This window comes from Chenopodium quinoa, unplaced genomic scaffold, assembly GCF_001683475.1.
Source record: "Chenopodium quinoa cultivar QQ74 unplaced genomic scaffold, ASM168347v1, whole genome shotgun sequence".
Classification (NCBI taxonomy): Eukaryota; Viridiplantae; Streptophyta; class Magnoliopsida; order Caryophyllales; family Amaranthaceae; genus Chenopodium; species Chenopodium quinoa.
Window position 1 is genome coordinate 2,306,849 of NW_018743285.1, and position 25,199 is coordinate 2,332,047.

A 25,199-nucleotide genomic window follows, 5' to 3' on the forward strand; every position below is an offset into this window, starting at 1 on the left:
ACTCCCATCGTCTCAAAAATTGTCCTATAAGAGAATTGTTACCATTTAACGTTCAACTAGCTAAACTTAATTAAATGATAAGAGAAAAGTATGCTCAAGAAAAAAAAGTTATAAGAGAAAAGTAAAAAGAACAGTAGTGTATGTGAAAGCTAAGTTATAGTCACTCCTATAATATGAGGCAAACTCAAAGATATATCAAAATAGAGAATATGTGGCAATTTTAGTGAGACAGAATTGACCTTGTTCTTTTGATTTTTTGGGCAGAACAGATTTTAGCAGAGTAAAGCAAATGTTAGCAGGTTAATAATATTTAGCAGAGCAGGCTTAGCTGGATTCAGTAAAGCAGAGCAAAGTAGAGCAAATTTTAGCAGACCAGAGCAGCTTAAAAGAACAAGGCCTTATATCCATTTTCAGAGTGCATGTCGCATAGCTGATATGCATTTACAAAGCATATAGGAGGGAAAAAATGTAAATTTGGCAAGCTTATGAAAAAAAGCTAACTCTACAATGGTACATTATAATGTACCATTATTCATGTATAATGTACCATTAAAGTATAAGTTGTCTTAATAGTACTTTTTTGTACTATTATGCATGTAGTAGTACTTTTTACCATCATGTAGGTTGAATATTTTCCCTCAAAATACTTACCACCTATCACCAATTATACATATAGTGGTACATTTTTCTATTCTATTTATTTGCTAACAAATAGCAGTTATGCGGTAAGAGTTAATCCCATTTTCCTACTAATGGTCCTATTATACTCCGTACTTCGGCATTAATGAAAAGAGAGGAAAAAAGATTACAGAAACCAAAGTATGATGACTGTCATCCATTTAAAACTGTTGCCATGAAAAGGCAAACACTCTGACTCCCAACACCACCACTACTCTCTCTCTCTCTCTCTCTCTCTCTCTCTCTCTCTCTCTCTTCACAAGACTAATCCTTCACTCATTTAAAGTGAGCGCCACTATTGACTACACATATCCCATTTCTTGTGACTTTGTGAGTGTTGTAACTACTTCATTCTCTCTTCAAATTCCTCTTTTTTAACTCAGAAAAAAACTCTGCAACAAAACACATAGAAACATGAAAGTTTTCAATTTCAGTGGATTCTGTTGTACCCTATTCTTCTTCTTCACAATCTTCTTTCTTGCTTTGCAAACATCTAATTGTGCAACCGTGGTTGTTGATGGTGTCACTCACTGGAATCATCCTTCTGCCAACATTGGAGATACTATCAGTAAGCATTCTCAATTCACCAATTTTTTACTCAATTAGGCTCTACATTATAAACTTCTTGTGTGTCGCAAAATGACAATGACGTAAACGCGATTTAATCTCAGGAATGTTAGATACCACCACTTTACCAACACATCCATATTTTGAGCTACATTAACTATACTAATAATGTCAAATGCTTTTATTTCTCTGCAGTATTCAAGCACAAGAACCAGTACAATCTCTACATATTCAGAACAAAAGAAGCATTCAACACCTGCAACTTCACTCAAGCAACACCACTCTCCAACCACAATTCCACAACCTACACAGTAAGTAAAACACCCCCACAAAACCCTCATTCTCTAATTCCTTACTTTTTCATTCACGCATTTCATCAAATACTTAATCTGCATTTTTCTTTCCCAGTGGCACCCATCAAGAACAGGGTCCTTCTACTTCGCATTCAACAATGGCACCAAAATCCCATGTCAACAAGGTCAAAAACTAGCTATTAATATCACAACAACAGCAGAAGCAACCCCAACTTCTCCGGCGCCGGAACTTCCACCTCCAGCGACTCCAGGCGGCGTCGTTTCGTCTTCTCCGTCATACCCTTGGCCATTTCAGCCACGAGAGAAGGAAGGAGCTAGTCCCGGACCAAGTTACAACGACATCGGAATCTCGCCGGTGCCGGCGGCTTCACCGGCGGCGATGGGAAGTATACCCTTTATTAATAGCAATCCGGCGGTTCCTTTACCTACTGGTGAGGTTGATTCTGCTACTATTCGACCCTTCCCAACTTCTGCTAATCAAACTTCTTCTCAGGTATATTTTGTCTTTCCTTTTTTAGCTTAATTTAATTGGGTTTTTTCTATTTTTGGAAGACAGAGGTTTTTCAATTGTTAAAGGACAATTTTATTTTAAATTTGGAGATTAATAAAATTAGACATAAGAATACAAGATAATTTATGGTTCAATTATCGTAGATTTTAGGGCAGTTTATCTTACTTACCTAAAAAATATGAGTACTTAGAATGTGCTAAGTATTACAACGTACATATTTTTTTGTTTGGGCTTGTAGAACAAGGTCTAAGTCGTATATCAATTTGATTTTGGTTTGGGTCAATTTCAATTTGAAGTCTTTGTGAAACTCTAAATTGTTTTTGGATCATTTTAGGCTTTTGGCTTATTTTTGTAAACACTTATTAGGTAGTTATGTGCTTGGGTTTAGTTAATTTTGGGTTTTGGGTCATATGATTACAGTAATTGGGTCTATTTTGGAAATAAATAAATAAATAAAAAATAATCTGACGAACTATAATGATTGAAAGATTAACAATGATTGAAAGATTAACAATAATTGAAATATTAGGAGTTGATTTCCATCACTTCCGACTTTAAATCAAGTTATGAGAGAGATTAGGGGTCGACTTCAAATCGAGTTTTTAGAGTTTTTCTTGTGGGTTGGGATCCTCATGAGTCATATAACTAGTATCCCTCTTTCAAAGACTAGCTGGACACAGCCAACAAATTTCCAAATTATAATGAAATAATGTCAATTAGTCATAGATATACATTGTTTGGATTTATGTCATAAAATAGCATTGGAATGCAACCTTTTGGGAGTGTGTTTGGATTGTTCCAAATTTAAGGGATTTACTATAAACTATTATGTTCTCTGTTAATTGTAATTAATTACTACTGACACCCTTTTACTTTGTTAATATTTTTTCAGGGAGTGAAGGTGATGGGGTTTTTCAAAGGAGTAATACCTCTATGTTATGTAATTATTGTAATGGTTACAATAATATAAAAATGAGAGTTTTTATTGATTAATGTAAAATGAAATATATATAGAATTAGTAGGATTAGCCAGGTTGTTTAGAATGGGGTGGGGTTAGATTAGGAGTGTGAGAAAAGTAGCTTTAGAGGGGTGGTTGTTAATGATAATATGCTCTTTTAGACTTTATTACTTTGGAATCATTGTTATTATTATAATTACCACTTTTAGTAGTCTTTTCTTTTCTTTTACAATTCATATTGCCTATTTTTGCATTTTAATAATCATGCTTTTTCTTTGCAAATGTTTTGGCTTTATTCTATTCATTATTTTTGTAACCAAACTTTGAAAGATTTTCAACTTGCACGAGCATTACAATGATGCAATCACGGGCGAAAATTTAAGGTAGGCAGATTTAGGGCCTTCAAGAAAATTGACCCCATATGACCCGCAATCCAATAATTATTGTAGTGACCTAAAAAATAAATCATCGTATTCAATTTATATCGACACATGAACCCTGTAGAAACCATTATATGATATGACTCGAATTAATTAGATTTGTTTTGTAGTCATTGTTGACTTAATTTGTAACCGGACTACAGACTTGACTTGATAGCTCTAGACGGAGTGAAGGGTTAAGGTTTTGTAGAAATTTGTTGGTGGTCACGAGTTGTAATTTAATCTTGTAATCTAAGAGAAGAGAAAGAAAAGAAGATAGGTGATGATGGTAATGGTATCCAATGTAGTGTAGGACAATCTAATGTGCATGATTTAGGAAGAGTGTCCTCTGTTTCTGTACCTACCTCGAATTCCCATCTATGTCCCCTGATAACATGGCCATTGTTTGGTGTGGATTGTTTATCCTAGTTCGAATTTCTTACTGAGTACTACTCGTAAAATTTACATGACGTGATTTTAAACCGTGTTGAAATTGGCAATGAAATTCATTAAATATGATAATCATACGGGTAATATTACCACAATTGATTTATTATAATAATTTGTTATAGAATTCATTATTATAGCTTGAATTAAAATGATCGTAGTGACTCGTTTACTGCCTCTAGATTGATGTCGTATCCAAGTGATAAATCATTCAGTTAAATCTTGCTTTTATTAGTGTCTCATCCTAGTCTTTGGCATATTAATTTTTAAGGCCGGATCAATTTTTATTTTTTTAATGTTTAATTTGTACAAAAATGAATTAATGTTGACTATTTATTTTTTATTAGGCCAAGGTGATTTGTAATCCTATTTGGGTTTGGACATGAATCGAAGTATAAATTTTATTATGTGCTCCACTTAAAAGTCATAAGTGAGATTGTAAGAAAACTATAACTTCATATATACCATAAATACGTTACCTCTGATACACTAACAATCATCCTACATAATTGTGAAGATATCTTGTTTCAATGTGCTAAGGTTGATCTAGTAGGAAAGATTGCACTTTTCATCTTGAGGTTGAGGGTTCAGTTTCCATTAGTGACTAGGGGTGAGCAAGACCGGGTACCCGGTCATATTTGCAATACCCGGATCCGGAACCGGATATAACCGGGTCCCAAAAATTGGAACTAGTCCCGGAACCGGTTAATACCGGATCCAAATTTCTTGGAACTGGTCCCCGGTATTATTCAAAGTAGTAAAATACTGTTTTTTTTTCTTAATAATTGTTATATAATATATATAATGGAATTTTACAAATAATGTTTTTTTGTTTTTTTCTTTTTTTTGGTAAATAGAACTTTGTATTACCAAAGAGGCTAGCAAAATACAAAGATTACAAACTAATAAGCCAAAAAGTACCAATTCAACAACCTAAAATATCAATACAACAATGTTGCAACATAATCAAAACAAGTACTTAAATAAAAGTTTAGACAGAAAAGGGGAAGAAAAGGAAGGGCAGCAGCAGCAGTTGAGCACACCAGCAGCCAGCAATAAGACTAGCAGCAACCATCTAAACAAGCGACCGCCGTCCGGTATCGGAGAAGACCGAGAGAATCAAGGAGTTGAGGAGAACGAAAGAGGAGAACAGAGAAGATCGAGAGAATTCAGAACACCCTAGAATGAATGGATGAAATGAGGAGGCTGAGTGGCTGACAGAAACCCTAGAAGAAATGAATTGGATGAAATGGGCCTAATGTTGTACTGGATTGGTGGATTGTTGGGTTTTTTAAGAAAAAAATTTAATGTTTTATAACTAAACCAGTACCGGTTCCGGGTACCCGTTTTGTCTGGATCCGGGACCGGGTACCCGGAACTGGAATTGGTTTAAATCGGGTACCCAGTGGGTACCGGGTCCGAAATTTTAGGATCCAGTCCCGGAACCGGTTACAACCGGGTCCGACATTTTGGACCTGGTCCCGGAACCGGTGAGACCAGTTTCGGGTCCGGACCCAGCGGATCCTAACCGGTACCGGGCACCCTGGGTCTTTGCTCACCCCTACTAGTGACACATTGAGGGTGAGGAACCCTGTTAATTTCCAGAGAATTCTGGAAAGAAAAAAAAAGAGAGGAGAAAACATGGAGAAGAAGAAGGATTGAAATTTTATTATGAGAGAATTAGTTATTACATAAGAGCAAAATAAACATTTATACTAGAGGTTGTTACAACAAACTTTCTGATCATAACATAATTTGTTGTTTAGGACAGGCTGAGATGGCATAGAGCATAGCTAAGATTAGTTGCTCACTTGCTGAGCTACGTTGCTACTTTGTTGTGCTATGTAGGCAGGCTAGTTATTCTAACACCCCCCCCCCCACCCCACCCTCAAACTTGGGATTGGTTGAGAAACCATACCAAGTTTGAGAAATAAGTCTCTTTGCTGATATACAGGAAGTTGCTTTGTGAAAACATGCATCATCCAACTGTTGATTAGTAGGAATATAGCTCAATTCAAGAAGACTTTCAAGCACTTTATCCCTTGTAAAGTGACAATCCACTTCAATGTGTTTTTTCCTTTCATGGAATACAAAATTTCGAGCAATGTGAATGACAGATTAAGCGTTACAATATAACTTCAAATTTGTGACACCAAATTCTTCAAGTAATCGAACTACCTAAGCAACCTCACTAGCAGCATGAGCCATGGCTCTGTACTCAGCTTCAGAGGAGCTCTTAGAGACAGTGCTTTGCTTCTTGCTTTTCCAAGATATAGAGGAATTACCAAGTAAAAACACATAGCCAGTGACTGACTTTTTGGATGAGGGGTAAGAAGCCCAATCCGAGTCAGAAAAAAGCTTGCAAACTAAGTTGATCAGTAGCCTATAAAAGTATGCCTTATCCCATAGTATTATCTAGGTATCTCAAGGTGTGTTGTAAAGCATGAATGTGAGGCAATCTAGGAGCATGCATGAACTGACTAAGTGTTTGAATTGCAAAGGCAATGTCTCATCTCGTATTTGTCAAAAAAATTGAGCTTCCAAACATAGCATCTGTAAAGCTCAGGATTGTAATATAAATCACCTTGATCAATATGGAGCTTGAGAGAAGAAGGAAAAGGAGAGTTGGCAGGTTTTGAGACATCAAATTCACATGGTTGAATGAGCTCCTTTGTGAATTTTCTCTGAGTGAGAACATAACCAGCATCACATTTGCTAACTTCAATCCCTAGGAAGTAATTCAACATACCCAAATCTTTGATACTAAAGGTGTGATGGAGGTGAGATTTCAGATCAGAAATAGTTTATTCATTTGAACCAGTGATGATAATACCATCAGCATAAACAGCAACAATAGTTATATCTGCCTCATGTCTTTTAATGAACAAAGAATAATCATTCTTTGATTAAGTGAAGCCTTGAAATTTAAGTTCTTCAACCAATCTTGCAAACCACTGTCGTGAAGCTTGTTTCAAGCCATAAAGAGACTTAGTCTGCAAACATAGCCTTTAGGAGCAGAAACACCCTCTGGTACCTTCATATAAACTTCTTTATTGAGAGAGCCATGTAAAAAAGCATTATTGATGTCAAGTTGAAATAAATTCCAGTTGTTCCTTACTGCCAAAGAGATCAAGCATCTTACAGTAGACATTTTGACAATAGGTGAAAAAATTTCTTCATAGTCAATGCCCTATTTTTGAGTAAAACCTTTAGCTACTAGCCTTGCTTTGTATCTTTCAATGCTGCCATCAGCTTTTTCTCTTTATTATGTAAACTCATTTGCACCCTATAGCCTTCTTTCCTTTAGGGAGCAGGACAATATCCCAAGTGTTATTCTAATTGAGAGCCAAGATTTCTTTATCCATTGCTTCAACCTAGGAAAAATCAGAAGCTGCTTCTGAGTAACTGGTTGGTTCAATGAGAAGCTGAGATGAGTTGATGATAATTTTCTGCTTTGAATCAGGAAGGGAATCAAAAGAGACCAGATAACACCAGTGACTGGAGCTGGTATTACAATAATAATCTGAAAAATGAGATGGAGGTTTAGTTGGCATGGTTGATTGTCTAAGAGGAGCTGCAGTATTTGTCTTAGAATTTTCAGAAGTTTCATAAATGATATGTTGTGTTTGTGAGTGGCTGAGCAATGAAAGAAGGGTCTATAGATGGTGGAGTAGAAGTGTCAGAAGAAGATCGAAAAGACATCAGGTAGATCAAAACAAGGAACATAATGAATGTTTACAGGAAGAAGAATTTGGTTGCATAGGCTTTCTTTGGAGAGGATGAAAAATGGAATGGAAAGTGTTTCTCATAGGAAACAACATCTTTAGTGTTTCTCATAGAAAACAACACCTCTAGCAATAATGATCTTGTTTGTGGCTAAGTCTAAAACTTTTTAAGCTCTAGGATCTAATTTAGATCTGTGGACTCTGGAAGTAGCAGTGTAACATAAGCATCCAAACACTTTCAAGTGACTAAGGACAGGAGCAGTATTATATAACTTCTCATAAGGTGACTTGAAATCAATACTTTTGAGAGGCATTCTGTTTATCAGAAAAGCTGCAGCTAGGATACAATCACCCAAAAAACGAGCAAGAACTATTAATTGGATGAACAAAGCTCTTCAGTTTCCAGAAGGTGCTTATGTTTTCTTTCCATAACACCATTTTGTTGTGGAGTGTCGGAACAAGATCTTTGCTCCACAATACCATGCTTTAAGAAAAGCTATCTCATATCTCCTTTAGTGAGACCAAGAGCATTGTCTGATCTTACAGTCATGACTTTAGATGAAATTGAGTCTCAACAAATGATAGAAATTGAGACATGATTGAAACTGATTCTATCTTATTTCTCATGAGGTGAACCCAAGTCACATGTAAGCATCAACAATGGTTAAAACTGATTACAACCATATTTAGTGACATGAACATAAGGTCCCCAAACATTAATATGGAGTAATTCAAATGGTTTATTAGACTTTATACAACTAGTAGGAAAAGAAAATCTAGACTGTTTAGCCAGAGGACAAATTTGACACAAATCTTCAGCTAAACAACCTTGAACATCTGTCCCTTTAATGGAATTTATTTTTTCAAAAGACATATGACCTAAACAAAGGTGCCAAAGTTTAGCTTCTTCAACTATTGTAAAGCTATGACTCTCATGGTCAGCAACATTATTACTTGTACTCAAGAAATCTTCACTCATACTGTAAAGTCCTCTGTCTAGTTTACCAAGCACAATTGGCCTGGTCAAAGAAGGACCCTAGATCAAACATGTATCAGTATTAAATGATAAATAACGTGAAATATCTTTCCAGAGTTTTGATATAGAGATCAGATTGAAATGAAATCCTACCACATGTAACACATTGTTGAGTGTTATGCCTGAATTTAGAACAATTACTCCTGTATGTTCAACTTTCAATCTCTTTCCATCTGGTATAGTTATGAATGGATGCACCACTATCTAGAATCCACTTAGACATTAAATATGAAGCTAGGAAAAAATTACCTGCCAGATGAGATGTTGCTGTCAGCTCAAAGGAACTTGAACCTCCAGAGAGTTCACCTTGTCCAGTAGCTTGCTGTTTTTCCAGATACTAAATGACTTGCTTATGCTGTTCTTGAGTAACAGTCATATTCACCATATCACCAGTCTCATGAATGTCCTAAGATTCATCCGAAAATGCCGAAGCAGCAACTCTCTTGCCTTTGGCTTTGAAATCAACAGGAAATCCATGCAGCTTGAAACATTTGTCTCTGGTATGATTCCTCATTTTGCAGTAATCATAATACAGCTTATTCCTTGTGTACACAAAGTTTCTTGTATTTCCAAATCCAGAATCAACTGGTTTTCCTGTAACTCTAACAAAACTAGAAGGCTGTTGAGGCTTATACTCATTGAATTTCTTTGCATAGAAAGCTGTTGTCTCTAAATTATGCTGATTTTTTATATTATTCAAATTCATGTGAGTTTCTTCATGTAGCAGTAATCCATATGCTTTAGATACAGTTGGCAAAGAATTCATCGTCAAGATAGTGCTCTTAGTAATACTTGTCATTTACTTTCATCAAGAAGTGAATTAGCCTCTAATTTTCTGAGACTTGAGCAGTTACTGTGTCAAAGTACAACTACAGCCAGTACATACACAAGCAGGTAGAGGATCTAAACCATCTAATTTATCCCATAGTTACTTAATTCGAGTGAAAAATTCAAGAATACCTTTAGTTTCATTCTGAGAAATATCTGCTAACTGTTGTTGAACTGAAAACAACTAAGGACCAGAAGATTGACTGAATCTCTCATCAAGATCAAGCCAAATTTGCCTTGCTGTCTTCAAATACAAAACACTTCGAGCAATTGAAGCATTAAGTGAATTTGGGAACCAGGAAATTACCAGATTATTGCATCTGGTCCAGATTTTGAAATTTGCTGAATTATTTGCAGGTTGATTTAAGCTTCCATCAACGAAGCATAATTTGTTCCTGGATGACAATGCAATTGTCATAGAACGCTTCCAGTCATTGGAACCAGTTCCATCAAAAATTATATTCACCAACTTTGTTGTTGTAAGACCAGAATTGCTCAAGAAGTATACAAAATTTGGATTTTGTGATGAATAACCTTCTGCATTTGCATCATTTCGAGGTGCCATTTCCAGAAAAATTCAAGCTATAACAGGAAGATATGAAGAACTTTGTTCAATTTTGAACAATTGAAGTGAAAGTAGAAAGAGAAATCTAGAGCTTAGAAAACGGAATTTGGATTAGATTTGAGCAATATTATGCACTGATACCATGTTGATTTCCAGAGAATTCTAGAAAGAAAAAAGAAAGAGAGAAGAGAAAACTTGGAGAAGAAGAATGACTGAAATTTTATTATGAAAGAATTAGTTATTACAGCAGAGCAAAATGAACATTTATACTAGAGGTTGTTACAGGTTGTTACAACAAACTTTCTGATGATAACAAAATTTGCTGACTAGGATAGACTGAGATGGCATAGATCATAGCTAAGATTAGTTGCTGACTTGCTGAGCTACGTTGCTGCTTTGCTATGCTATGTAGGCAGGCTAGTTATTCCAACAAACCCCTTACCCTCTGTAGGCGTCACTCGAAGCACGCCTACTTAAGCATGTTGTGAATATGCTTGGCACTCATAGGAAGTTGGAATTGACATTATATGATTAGGGACAGGGAAAGTAAGGAGCCGCCAACAAGTTTTTAAGGAACTTGTAAACCGTTCACAAATCATTTAAGGCAACCACGATAAAGGGACAACGATAGGAAATAACAATTGACCCGTGAAGGTTACAGCCCATTCATAATCCATGAGATTACTAACTCCATATGGTTCGAAACCACGAAAGGAGGATCGGAGATGATGGTACGAAGTGAGTCATGGAGTCACATTCGCCCGTATTGGCCTCTACTCGATTTTTATTGTGAAAAGTATTTCCTGCGATCTCAAAGGCATGCAAACAAAGATTCAATTTGCTCCAAACTAATATTAGGCTAAATTGGTTGAATGTTAATGCAACATATAATTCTATAATATTGTGATCACTTTAGTTAAACAACAAGATTAAAAAGGAACCTAAACCGGTCGTCCAAATTATCTTATTAGGTGTTACATTCAATTACATATTCCCTTTAGCATGCAATATTGTCATCAATATAATAGAATAAACATCAACATTGGAAGCAATTCAACCATAACATCATTAGTCAAATCAAATCATAATAATAACCCTATTCATGATACTAGATAAGAATAATAATAAGAGTAATTAAGTGAATTAATTACTCACGTTCCACGCTTCTTTAAATTGCTACATCATGAATAAAAACGTTAGTACCTTTAATAAATAATAAATAAAATTGAAATAAGATTAAAGGAAAATAGAGTTGATTTGGTCCAAACCCTCAATCAGTAACCCTCAATCAGTTCTACCTTTCACACCTTGGTTTAAGTATGGAATTTCGAGTGTTGTATGGAATCCGGGGAGTGCTAAAGGGAGGGATGATGTAATTAGGAAAATAGGTTTAAAGCTTAGAATATGAGAGAGAGAGATTAGAATGTGTGTTGGTGCCCCGAAACTGAGAAATCAGCCTTGTATTTGTAGAGGAAGTGCGAGAGGTGAGGCACGAAAACCCTAGAAATGAGGCGCTCCGAAGAAAAAAAACCCTAGAAATTGCCTTGTCATGACGCAAATTGACGTGACACGGTACAATTTGCCGTGGCACGATAGAGTCTGCCGTGGCGCGGAATTTTTATCATGACAAGGCAAATTCCTTTTCTGAAATTCCGTCTAAATTCATTTTTATCTTTTTATTTAACATTAAGTACGGGCACTACTAGAAAACAGGCCATTTTCAACGGAAAAATTCCGTCGGAAACACCTTGAATTCCGTCGAAAATGGGGGATTCCGACGGAAATTCCGTCGGAACAGGTTGTCGTAAAACAATTTGTAGGAAAAACGGCCTTTTCCGTCGGAACAGTGTTTTCCGACGAAATTCCGACGGATTTCGGCGTTTTTTTTTACTTTAATTGAAAATCCGTCGCAACGTTCCGACGAAAATTTCCGTCGGAGTTGGAGAGGTTTCCAACGGAATTTTCCGTCGGAAAAGTCAATCAAAAAAAAGCCCCACCTGCCCAGAAAAACCCTCACCCACACCCACACCCACCTGCCCAGAAAAACCCCCACCGACACCCACCCAGACCACCTCCACCCACACCCACCCCACCTGCCCAGAACAACCCCCACCCACACCCACACCCACCCACACCACCCACACCCACACCCACCCAGACCACCCCCACCCACACCCACCCCACCTGCCAAGAACAACCCCTACCCACACCCACACCCACCCAGACCACCCCCACCCACACCCACCCCACCTGCCCAAAATAACCCCCACCCACACCCACACCCACCCAGACCACCCCCACCCACACCCAAATCTACCCGAAACCCAAAACCACCTAGATCTACCCGAAACCCGAAACCAAAACCGTAACCAACTCTAAAATCGTCACCCACCACGCCACAATCCACAAAACCACCGAAACTACCCCAAAAAACCCAAAACCACGCCAGAATCCACGAAACCACCCACCACCATCACAAATCGCCACCCACCACCAGCCCACACATCACACACGCACACACAACAACTTAAAACCCAAAAATTTAAAAAAAAAACGAAGAAAAAAAAAATCACAAAATCACAAAATTAAATTGAAATAAGCTTGAATTTCACCACGAAAACAGTTTAACAAGGCCAAATTCGGCCAAGAAAAGTCTAGATATAGGCTTTTAATGGTCGAAATTGGCCTAAAAACCTTGAGATTGCACTTCATTAACACCTTCGAGCCTTTTCTGATTTCATAACAGGATGTTAGCCATTTTTGTATCAAATTGCTCCTGTGGTTGCAGAAACGAAAGGAGAAGGAGATATGAGAGAAGGAGGAGAAAGGAGAAAGGAAAGAGAAAGGAAAGAAAAGAAGGAAAATGGAAAGAGAAGAAGGAGAAAGAGGATGGAGGAATGAAGGAGGACCGAAAAAAGAAGAAGGAGAAGAGAGTAGAGAGAAGAGGAGAAGACAGGAGAGAGAAATGAGAATATAAGGGTGGGAATCTGGTTTTTTTAGGTTAATGTTATTTATTTTATTTTATTTATTTATTTATTTATTTTAAATCATAAATCCGTCGGAAGGGTTTAAAATTCCGTCGGAAATTTCCGACGAAATTTAAATCCCTCGGAATTTTCTTAAGGATTTTAAATCCGTTGGAAATTTATATGTTCCGACGGATTTTTGTCCCTCAGAATTTATAGCTTCCGACGGAAATTTCCGTCGGAAGCAGTAAATTCTGAGGGAAAATAAATCCATCGGAATATTTCCGAGGGATTTTCCGTCGCAACTTATCTTTTCTGACGGACTTTTCTGACAGACCAAAATTCCGTCGGAAAAAACGAATTTTCCAACGGAATTTAAGTCCGTCGGAACGATTCCGTCGGAAAACAGCCTATTTCTAGTAGTGGGGATAATTAGACGTCATTTCAACTATTCCGGGTTTAATTAGGTTTTAGGGTACTAATATTTATTAATCGGGCTGAATTAATAAATAGAATTAAATGAATTAAAAGGGTTTGGGATAGAATGAGGATTGGACAGAGTTTGAATAAATATTTGGACTAGTTTGTGTACTGATTTGTATGCTATGTTTGATTGAATATGGATTTTAAGTACTCACGAGATTAAATACTCGACTCGACCAATAATGGCGGTGAAAGGTTGTTCATCATCGGGTTTGGTTTTAGGGAGACATTTTTAAATATCTACATCCTCCTCCCTCACTTTCAAAGTGTCTGACCCGCAAATATTAGACAAAAAATACGTAAGGATTGAGATCTAGTCAGCGTCCTCCTTACCTTAATTTTTTTTAAAAAATGTGCTAAGCTAGTAAGCTTACTAAACTCATCCTCTCAATAACAACAACAACAATAAAATAAAAAACCTAGCTAAACTCGTCTTGCAGTTGGGTACTTGGGTGCATACACTTGACAAAGTTTTCGGGTGATTGTGAATAACTGTGATTACGACATTACGTAAGTCCTGCTTGACAGTTGACACAATATGCTTTACCACTTAAGTAAATTACTTGTATGGGAGTTTGTCTATTTCTTCAAACAAAAAATCTGTTTTAGCAAACCTAGTTCGGTTGTAGACAAAACCTTACTTTCACATAATCTCACGTGCAATAATCTTTATTGTTATATCATGTATTTGGCATTTGGCCACTTTTGTACTACATATTTGAATACAGGTCATCCTCACCCATTTTACAGTTGAAGTTGATAAGTTACCCTTTTTAAAACGGTCTATACAAAATAAAATAATACGGAGTAGAACCTAAAAATGCAACTAATACCTGATTCATGTACGAGTAACTATCATAAATTTGATGCATTTAATATTTTTAGTGGTACAATAGGCACGTAATTTTATCATTCTACTCTGTAGTTTCTTGAACATTTAGCTGCATATCTTTAGCAGTGTCCTAGCTTTATCTATCTAGAATTCTCACATTCAAAACGAGGAGAAATAAAGGTTGTAATTTGTATAAATTGAATTAAAGCTTAAATTTGGCATCAATCAAAGCGTTATCTTCCCGCCAAGCTAAGGCAACCAAACTTAAACCAAAATTTAACAAAAGCCAACTTAAAGAAATGCATATATTCTTTGCTTATTCTCAATTCTTACGGCCTGCTTCACATTTTACTTTCACACACACTTTTATTCCAATGTATTTCTCTTTAATACCCATATATTATTTGTATAAATATAACTTTCAACATCATGTAATATATCGTAATATATGGTACGGTGTACAAGTCATATTTTTTAGTACATTTTTTCCATGTAGTTTGTTTTTCTAGTGCATATTTGATATATGGAGCTTGAACTAGACCTCAAGATTACCACAACTAAAGGTGATCATCATTCTACCGACTTTCGAATTGCTAAAGATCGAGCTGGTCCTGTGTTTCTATCTAGAGAGACCGAAACTAAGTTTGTTCTTACTGCTCATCTTAGAGGTATCACATTGTATATATGTAACTAAATATGATAATCTTCTATTAATGCATTTTTTACCTCTTTAAATTAGGAAGGTTGCTGATTTTTTCTATGATTTTTTTGGGTTGTTGTTTTAGGGTATAGAAGGGAAGATGTCAAGATCGACATAAATGAAGATGGAACACTAATTTCTATAAGTGGTGAGAAGGCGGTGCAAGAAATGGTAATGAAAGGATGGGAAATGCACAAGAATGAACCAAATTTAAAGAGTTTTATCAAGGTGTTCAAAATTCCTCTTGAGGTGTTATTGGATCGAATTAAGGCCAATTACAACGATGATGAATCGATATTGACAATCTATATGCCAAAACAAAATGAGGGCATAATGATTGGAGGTGGGATTGAAGAGGTCAAGAACGACGAAAAACAAGTTAGTGATCATGAAACTTTGCAAGAGGAAAGTATAAATAAGGATGTTACAAATATTGATCAAGTAGAGGAAATCATGCATGAAAGTGACGAGGACAATGAAATTGAAGAAATCGTCCTTAATTCACGAAAAACGGATGAAGAAGTCTCATCATCATCGGTTCAAGAAATCGAAGGAGAAGAGTGTAGTAGGATCAATGGTGAGAGTGACAAAATAGAGGAAAAAGTTGAGGAAAAGGTAGAAGAAGGTTGTAAAACAAAACAAGGTATCAAGGAAGAAAGAAGTTATGATCAATATGAATTGGAAGAGAAAAATAATAAGTGTACACTATTTGGGCCTTGCATTTTTATTGGATCGACTTTATTTGCATCTCTTGTAATGTTGCTTGTTAGATTGGTTAAACCAAAAAGGCATTAAGTATTGGGCTTTGAAAAGTCCATTTATATGCTGATGTTTTTTTTTTTCTTTTTTTTTTAAAGAAATATATTGATGTCTATGTGAATAGCTTTGAATTCAATTTTTTTCTACCATAATTTATTTGATACGATTGTTATATAAATAAGCTGTAGAATACTAAAGTCCAAAAAACAATAAAATACTTTGTATTATGTATCATGTTTTATAGTGCGCAACTTCTACCCTATTTCTGGAGTACCGTGAGCATGATACTCCAGGGTCAAATGACGTCGTTTATTTGCTTGGACATTAGGTATTTAGGTACATAGTCAGCCTCCCTGTATTATCCCTTCCTCTCCCCTATTTTCCCCTTTTTCTTCCTGCTATACTTAGTTTCCTCTGTTTTCTTTCAATTTTTATGAATTTAATCAATTTTTTCTTCCAATAGCATTTTCTGTAACTTAAAAACAGCACTAGTTTAAAATAGAATAACATAAGATATGGTTTATTTGAATATCACATGTTTAAAATAAAATAATAATAGACTTTAAATATAATAACATCAATTTTTGTACGAAGTAACACAAAGTTTAACCTAAAATAACACTTAACTTGATAAATGAATAACTAGAGGTGGGCAACGTGTCGTATTGGGCCGCCGCGGGTCATGCCTGGTGGTGGCTCGTGCCGTGCCGGGCCACCATTTAGCACACCCCGGCCCATGGCACGGCACGGCCCACGTGTTTGGCGTGCCGTGTCGTGCCGGGCACCGGGCCGGCCCATAATTTTTTTATTTTGTTTTTGAACAACTTTTAAAATGGATATATTATTTAAATAATTTTATAAATTTATGTTTATGTTTTTTTATTATTATATTATTATTATTGTTCTTTTTATTATTATTATTATTATTATTATTATAATTATAATTATAATTCTTATAATTCTTTATTATTATATATGTTATTTTATGGTCGTGCCTGGCGTGCTGTGCTGGCGGGCCAAACTACCGTGCCGCCCGTAGGTTCGTGTCGTGCTCGTGCCAGATTCTTGAAATTGTGTTCACGGCCCACTCCTCGGTCACCGTGTCATGCCGTGCCTCTGGCGAGCTCGTGCTGGGCCGGGCCAATCTCGTGTTGGGCCCGTGTCGCCCGAGGGTCGGCACGGCCCATGCCCACCTCTATGAATAACTTAAACTTCTACTAAAAATAACACAAGACGATATTAAACAATATAACAATAACTTAACTCAAAGGTTAAGTAGAATAACAAAAGGATACATTAAAATAACAAAACAATACAAAGTTAGGATTTCATTAAAATAACACATGATAAAAACAAAAAAACATTAGGTTTAAAACAAAATATCATCATTTATGAAACAAAATAACAAATGTTGTTTTTTTTTTTTTTTGAAGAATATGAAATAATTTTGCCAAAACAAATCTACTTCCAAAGACTAAAACAACACATGATGAACCCAAAATAACATTAGATTTTACATTAGATATTAAGAAAAATAACATGATTTAAAGAAAAAATATAATAAAACATTTTAGAAATATAAATCCGACTTCACAACAAAATAACATAATAGTCAATGCTGAATAACACAAGCCTAGATACAAAATTGATCAAAATAACAAGTTTGGAACCAAAATTCAGCTAAATTCATCCATTCTTGAAATATATTTTATAGTGAAACACAATAAATTTGTCAATTTCACTTATATCTAGTTCAAAAAAAATATTTTCGCAAAGTAACATAGGTTTGATTTAGAAAAACTTATCTATAATTTTTATTTGTAAATATGCAATTCTTTCATCTAGTTCTTCATTATCATTTAATTGGTTTACCGTATTTACATGTTTTTGCAAATTTCATGTTATAAATGTACAATTGCGAAATAATTTATAAAATTAAACAAATACTTCTCTTGATGCACATTTCGGTAATTTATGTTGGTTTTGGACATGATCTTAAAGTTGAATTTGGCCTTCAATGGACACAATTGAAGAATTATGCAGGATTAGTTCAAATGGAGATAGAGAGTAAAGACAGTGAGAGTACTGGAGTAGTAATGATTTGATTTGATTTTTTTCATCCACCTTTCTTTTATATATGGAGTTAGTTTTATGTTATTTGCTTTTCCTAAGTTGTTATTTTGTCAAATTTAGTCTTGCATGCTTTAATTTCGTTAGTTGGGTTTTAATCCCATTTATTAAATTGGGCCTGGGCCCGGAGTACAATACTAGGTACTCCAGGACTACCTAATACTAATTGTTCATGAGTTCAGATAAATTTAATAAGATAAATTCATAAAAATAAATACCAACGAGTTAATACGAGAGTTATTCAAGTTTAATTTACATTTAACATAAATTTTAATAAGATGTCAGTTTACTCTCAACTTTCACTTTTCGCCTAATCTTTAACGGTTAAAGCCTCATAATTATATTGTACTCGAAAACCAATTCAGCATTACTCTGTAGTCTCCATTGACCATAATTAAGCCTCTAGAAATTCAAGATAAACAAGCATGAAACTTGATTATAGAATTATCAAATTGACAAATATAAAGCAAGAAATCAAGGCACGTTATCAAGTGGGTAAAGAGAAAGGAGTGCACGTTCTCAAGGATGTTGAATATAATTTTGAAGTAGGTCGTTTGTACATATCAAGCCATTAAACGACGTGTTGGCATCAACAATTTGCAGTCTAACAAGTCAAAACTAATCCGAAAATTAAAGATAACACGTACAATTTTTAATTAATAACAAACAAAGAAAGATCCAACCTACATTTTTCCGAATAATAATGTTGACTTGGTCAAAATTCAATGAGTTGACATACTATTCTATGAAATCAAATTAATATAAGGTCAAACAATACTGTATAACAAAAGAAAATATAAACAGAGCAGTGGGAATCATTAGTCCATCGAAAGGTCCAATGAGATTTTTTATCAAACCAGAATAATTATATTGAGGTTAATAAGTTATGAAGTAAACTTATTAAGATAAATGATTGAGATAAAATAAGTTCAGATAAAATTAGATGAATTTAGAGTTATAAGATAAGATATTATTTTTTACTTGATCTGTTTTATTTATCACGCTTGTCAATTCAGAACTTTAAACATCAATAACTTTATTTTTTTATAAGTAACAAATTATAAAAGTTATATACTTCATATTATAATATAGTAGACCTGGCAATCCTAACCCGACCCGAATGACCCGACTCGCAACCCGAAATCATTGACCCGAAGCCAAACTAACTTGATCTGACCCGTACTCGACCCGATGTGGAGTTGACTCCGAGCATGACCCAATGCCTGAAATGAACCAACCCGAACCCCGAAATTGACTCGACTCGATTTTAACCCAAATTAATTGACCCAAACGGACCCAACTCAAAGTGACCCAACTCGAAATGATCAGACTCGAAGTGATCCAATACCCGAAGTAAATAGGGTGAAATGGTGAATTACCACGTTTTTTATTTTTTTTATTTTTTTTTAAGAAATTTACTTTTTTTCCCTTAATTATTACTCCCTCCGTCCCATAATACATGAGACATTGGACTTTTTTCACTATTTATGCATTAGCTTTGACCATAATTTTTTACTAATATAATATAAACAGATTTTATCATAAAATATGTTGTTAGATAGGTATTAATATAAAGTTTCATAATATAATTTTTAAAATAATTTTCATTAATATTTAATTGTATAAAAATAAAGTCAAACTAGTGCATTGACATGTGTGCAATATTGACTGTGTCACGTATTATGGGACAGGGGGAGTACTTGTATAAACTTTATTATTGAAATAAGAGGGAATTTTCCCACAATTTTTGTAAGCGAATTTATTTTTTGTGACCCAACCCGAACTTGACCCGACTCGAACTGACCCAACCCGAACGTGACCCGAACCTAACTGGCGAACTCAACCCAAACCGTTGACCCGAAACTCGAATTGACCCGATCCGACCCGAATATTTGCTAACCCAAAATCGGCCCGACCCGACCCGAATAACTCGTTTGCCAGGCCTATTATTCAATATTACTTATTGATACGATTCCAACAAGATCCCACGTAAATATATTTTTTCTTACATATAATTCACAAAAAACGATTAAAGGAGGGATTGTGAATAGGGGGGTCAAATAAAAAAAACAGAGAAAGTACAGTATAATTTGAAATATACTCCCTCCATCTCAATATATGGTTCCTGTTTGTGTTTTCTCACGGTATTTAAGAAATGGGAGAAGAAAGTAGATGAAGTACATTAAATGTAGAAAAAAGCTAGACAAAAGTAAAAGACAAGTGGATGATTTAAGGCGAAAAAAGATAAAAGTGCTATTATAAACAGAAGTTAGAGTAGCAAAAAAAAAAAAAAAAAAAAAAAGTTAGAGATAGAAAGTGAAAAAAGTACAAGGCAAGTGAGTTATTTAAGGGTAAATTAGAAAGTTTAATGAATAAAGTTAAAAAAAATGAGGGTATAATACATACTATCCAAAAATAGAAATGAAAACAATATTTTAAATCTCCAAAATAGAAAAATAGGAACTATAATATGAGACGGAGAGAGTATATATTATGTAGGTAAAGATGACACTATTAAGATAATTAATTGGAACCGAGAGAGTATATTTGAGAATAATCCATAAGTAACAAAAAAAGAAACAGTCAAATGAACCCAAAAACAATCTGCCAAATGCCAAGCATGGGCGTTTACCATAAGCCACCCACAAGGCTACAACTCCACAGCCCAAACCCACCTGTAACTCTGTACGTTGTGCTGAGCACAGTAATCCATAAGCTATGAACTATGCACCTTTCCAAATTACGAGTAATAATATTAATAAAATAAAACGTTAATAACAAAATAAGGTCAAATTTCGCTGGTCACTGCTCACCCATTCCAAACTTTCTTTCGTTTTATTTTATTTTATTTTATTTTATTCCTGACAAAAGGAGACAGAAGTCACAGAACCACATTTTTGGGAAAATTTGTTATGGGATATTACCAGAAATGTAAAATTAGTAAGTGTGATTATCACTCTAACACTCCAACGTAATTGATGGTAAAATTCTTATTTTCATTTTTTTTAATTACTTATGCGGTATATTTGAAGTTACCTTTAATGAAAATCACCTAATATTTTATTGGTCTAGTTGTTCTCTTCACAAAATACATCAAAAAATTCTCTCATAAAATCACTTCTTAATATATACACAAAGATAATCAAAAGAAGTTAATAGTGATTCTATAATTGAAAGTTGGACAATAAAAGTATTGTTTTATTAATTATAGTTCGTTAACTACATATATATACGAGGTAATACATCTATGTATGTACGCCCATAGCACCTTATAATGAGTTCTTGACTATTGTCAAATCTTGCATTGAAGCATGAATGATTCAGTTGATAGAAATGATAAGATTTGAAAGAGTAGTTAACGTAAAAAATGTGTAAGATGGGGATGTTTTGCTTGCTTGACTAGGATTGTGAAGATCGAGTGTAATTAAGGAGTAATCTTTATTGTTTAATTACGTCTCTAATACTTACAAATATTTATTGCCTGCTTCTTAGGAGACAACTATTCCAAACACACAGCCTGGCCTCACTCTTTCTCATGTAAAATCTACATTTTTTTTCTTCCTTTTTTAATTTTTATTTATTTTTTCTTATTTTTAGCCATTACAATAAGAATTCCTGTTCTAAAGCTTTGTCTTTTGGCACAACGGTCAACACCACAAGGATTGCGGCCTCCCCTATATAATACTCTCTCTGTTATAAAATAAAATATTTTTTCGATTAAATATAATTTTTTTATATTTGATATGATTAATAATACGTAATACTGAAAGGATATTTGAAACGTACATTTAAATTATTTTGAGTTGATACGAACAAGATTGAAGGTATAAAAATATTGAAGTTCTACTCTTGGATTAACTTTAAAGAGTTTGTGACTAATAGTCAGTCACATAATGAAGATGAGAAGTATGGAGTCAAAAGAAACAAAAGAGCTTAGACATATCAATATTGTTGTCTTCAAAAATGTGACAATTCCAGACATCAGGTATCTAGAAGTATGGAGATAACTGGCCAAATTATATTCAAAATTGACAAGTGTTTTTTTCTTTTTTTTCTTTTTATTTTTTTTTTTATTTTTTTGCTTAAAACAAAAAGAAAAAGAATACAATAGACAAGATGTTGATAAACAGATGAGGACAAAGAAATAAGAGTACAATAATTTAATCATACAATTCATATACTACTTGCATACTCTAATCAATATTCCGTAGTAAATTATGGAGTAATCAATAATTAGAGGCATGTATTGTACATTTGTACATGTATAGTTGTATACTATGTTAGTAGAATGTTTCATATGCAATTTCTTCTACTTGTATATTTATTTTTAGAAAGGTAAAACTTAAATTTGAAATGAATGCCTACAATACTGGTATCTAGAATCGTTGCTTGATTTGCTTCATGATAAACTACATTAGATATTAATCGCTGCTTGATTTGCTTCACAATAAACTACATTAGATTTAGATATTAATGCATATAACAAACAATTTTACAATTGAACTATGAGTAAAAGATTTCAGTAAAGTCTAAAGGTTATTTTTCTCAGCTTTGTTTTTGCTTTTTTTTTTCTTTTCTTTTTTTTTTTAAAAAAATTTCTTTCTTCTTACAGAAGTTAAGTATCCAATATCCATAATCCCAAGAAAAAAGAAATCCTAAATACACATAAATTTTTTTTAAAAAAAAAAAAAAAAAACACTAATTTCAAAACCTAAAAAAAAAAAAAAAAGAAAGAAAGAAGCAGTCAAGATTGAAGAACATTGTTCAACTACACAACCCAGAAGCAAAAAGCCTGTCTGAAACTCTGGATTATACAAACAGCAACAGCATCCTGACAGACTACAGATAATCCCAGCAACAACAGCAGCTGAATTATGGATCAAGAAGATCCCAACATTTTTTTGTTTTCTTAATCTACACAATTATATTTGATGCTGATCACAATCATAAATACAAGACACATTCATTTTCTAATCCACATATTTCTTGGTAAAGCAGCATCAATGTTGATTTTGCTACCCATTAGAAACCAAAAACTCCACAAAACAAATGTATTCCATCTATCCAATGTAATCCAAACTATCGAAAGCAGTCGATTTTCATTCAGAACTGCCTGCACGACCCAACGAATCGAGCCCTTCAGTTCGACTCCTAACAATCCGATGAAACACCTCTCTGACCTGCCTCTCCAAGGGGTATAGCCCTTGTTTCAGAGTCTCGAAAACCTGCTTAAGCTCCTCGACTCGTTGCCTAACCTCAGCCTCCTTCTCCTCCGACAATGGGAATTGCAACGAATCGAGTAATTCATTCATTTGACGAGTCCATTTCTCAGTCTGATATATCTCTTTCAACAATCCACAAGCATTCTTCCTATCCTTCTTCTTACTCTCCTCCAAGATCCTCTCATGAATTGACGAAACCAGGGGTCCCCAAATGAACTGTCTAGGGATCGAAAAATGCGTCTGCAGTCCGCGGTCCTGGCAAGGAATAGCAGCTACTAATGCCCACATTACCAATAACAACACACAACTCATAGTGTACACAGCAACAGCAAGTCCATTAGTTGCCATAACATCATTCGCCCTTGGAGCATTCAGATTATACCCCATTGCTTGGAGCTGCCTCGAGGCCGACCACGACCTCGAAACACTCCAAGATAGTGACCGGAAATGTCCCATATTCTTCTGCTGATCCTTGCCGCCACCACTACTACCATTATTCCTTCCAAATGACCTATTCCTATGTGCTAGAGCCGCGTTCGATTCCTTCTCATCCAACATTCCAATCAAGAGATCAATCAAAGCTTTTTTCGCCCTGCGAATTTGACCTTCACCTAAACTCTTCTGATTATCAAGAGCACAAATCACAATTTCCAACAATTTCTCCCATTGTCTAACCTGTTCAATTCCATCTCTAATTGCATTACAAACATCAAGAGCTTTAACACTTCTTTCATAAAATTCACCAATTAATCGGTCCATTGGTGCTCGATTCAAATACCCTTTATTATTAAACAAAACAATACGAAATTCTTCTTGACAACAAATGAAAACATCTAACAAATTACGAACCCAAGAAAGAGAAAGTAGCTCATCTGAACCTGCTGATGATAACTCATTGAATTGCTCTGCTACTTGTTTTTGAAACGTTTCGAGCTCGAATTCTTGATTTGTTGGGTCATGTGAACCCTCCATTGTTGAATGAACTTGACCTTGATCACGTCTTATACTCAAAATCGAACGGCCGAAATTCGTCAACGGACTTCCTGAACCTTGGTAATCTGTTGCGGGCATTTCTCAGAGAAAATACCACTAATTATTTTTATTTGGGTATAATTAAATTCAATCAATGACGAAAAAATTGAGATTTTTGGAGAAATTATGAGATAACCAGATACAAAAAGTTCATCAAAATCTAATCTTTTGCCGGCATTTCACAATTTTTTTGATTTGGGTATTGAAAAAATTGCAAAAAGATGTCTAAAAATTGTGAAAATTGAAGAAATCAAGAAATACCCAGAAAGGGAAAAATGAAAAAAAATGAAAAGAGAGGTTGATAATTGACGAAAAGATTGAAGATCGCAGAAAATTTAGGAGAGAGAAAATGGGGGTGGGGTGGATGAGAGAACCCTAAGGCAGAGAGGGTGGAGTTATATGAGGAGATGAAGCACCGCGTTTTATGGGTGGGGAGGGTGAAATTATAATTTTTTTTTTTTTTTTTGGGTAAGAAGAGCCAAAATTAGGAAATTAATTTTTACTGTGTTAAGTAGGATGTTAATGGTGGTAATATGAAATTAGGAAAGGTTAATTTATTATCAGAGGAGGCTAAAATTAAGAAGGAGAAAAGGGGTAGGACGCACTTTTTTGGACACGCTATTCTACACGCCTTGAACACGTCGTTACTCGTTTGCTAAGAACAAGTAAACGGGAGAAAATGGAAGGATATGTTTTGCAATATTATTTGGTGGATGTATTACTACATTCCTTTCAATTTTAAAAGTTTTTAATACATTGTTGTAATGAAACTTTGAGCATTATCTCTAATTTTAATTTGAAAAAATTTAAAGGGTAATGCTATATGTATCTCTTAGGGTTATGAATAAGCATTTAAGATCTTTCTTAATTTGATATTAATTTAGAAATGCATGACAAAATCTCACGTAAATTAGTATAATTAATGTTAAATTTTGGTTGAAGTGAAGTTTGTAACACTTTAAGAAATGAAAGTAAGTAATACTTCGTAGATGCTACTCCCTCGTTTTTTTAGTTGTGACATTTTTT

The 25,199-nt window shown here is 34.7% G+C and overlaps 3 protein-coding genes across 3 annotated transcripts; 2 read left to right on the forward strand and 1 right to left on the reverse strand.

Moving 5' to 3' along the window:
• The first annotated feature begins 795 nt into the window (after window positions 1-795).
• Window positions 796-3,261, forward strand: LOC110735708 (uclacyanin 1-like). Its single transcript, XM_021915895.1, has 4 exons — window positions 796-1,246; window positions 1,441-1,556; window positions 1,654-2,052; window positions 2,963-3,261. Exons 1-4 carry the CDS (start codon window positions 1,093-1,095, stop codon window positions 3,038-3,040), a joined length of 747 nt encoding a protein of 248 aa, XP_021771587.1. The 5' UTR covers window positions 796-1,092; the 3' UTR covers window positions 3,041-3,261.
• Window positions 3,262-14,787: 11,526 nt separating this feature from the next.
• LOC110735559 lies at window positions 14,788-16,236 on the forward strand. The gene is made up of 2 exons (XM_021915751.1): window positions 14,788-14,998; window positions 15,116-16,236. Exons 1-2 carry the CDS (start codon window positions 14,854-14,856, stop codon window positions 15,823-15,825), a joined length of 855 nt encoding a protein of 284 aa, XP_021771443.1. The 5' UTR covers window positions 14,788-14,853; the 3' UTR covers window positions 15,826-16,236.
• Window positions 16,237-22,508: 6,272 nt separating this feature from the next.
• On the reverse strand, window positions 22,509-24,879 carry LOC110735709. The gene has a single exon (XM_021915896.1). The coding sequence runs from the start codon at window positions 24,210-24,212 to the stop codon at window positions 23,019-23,021; it is 1,194 nt and encodes a 397-aa protein (XP_021771588.1). The 5' UTR covers window positions 24,213-24,879; the 3' UTR covers window positions 22,509-23,018.
• Between the last annotated feature and the right edge of the window lie 320 nt (window positions 24,880-25,199).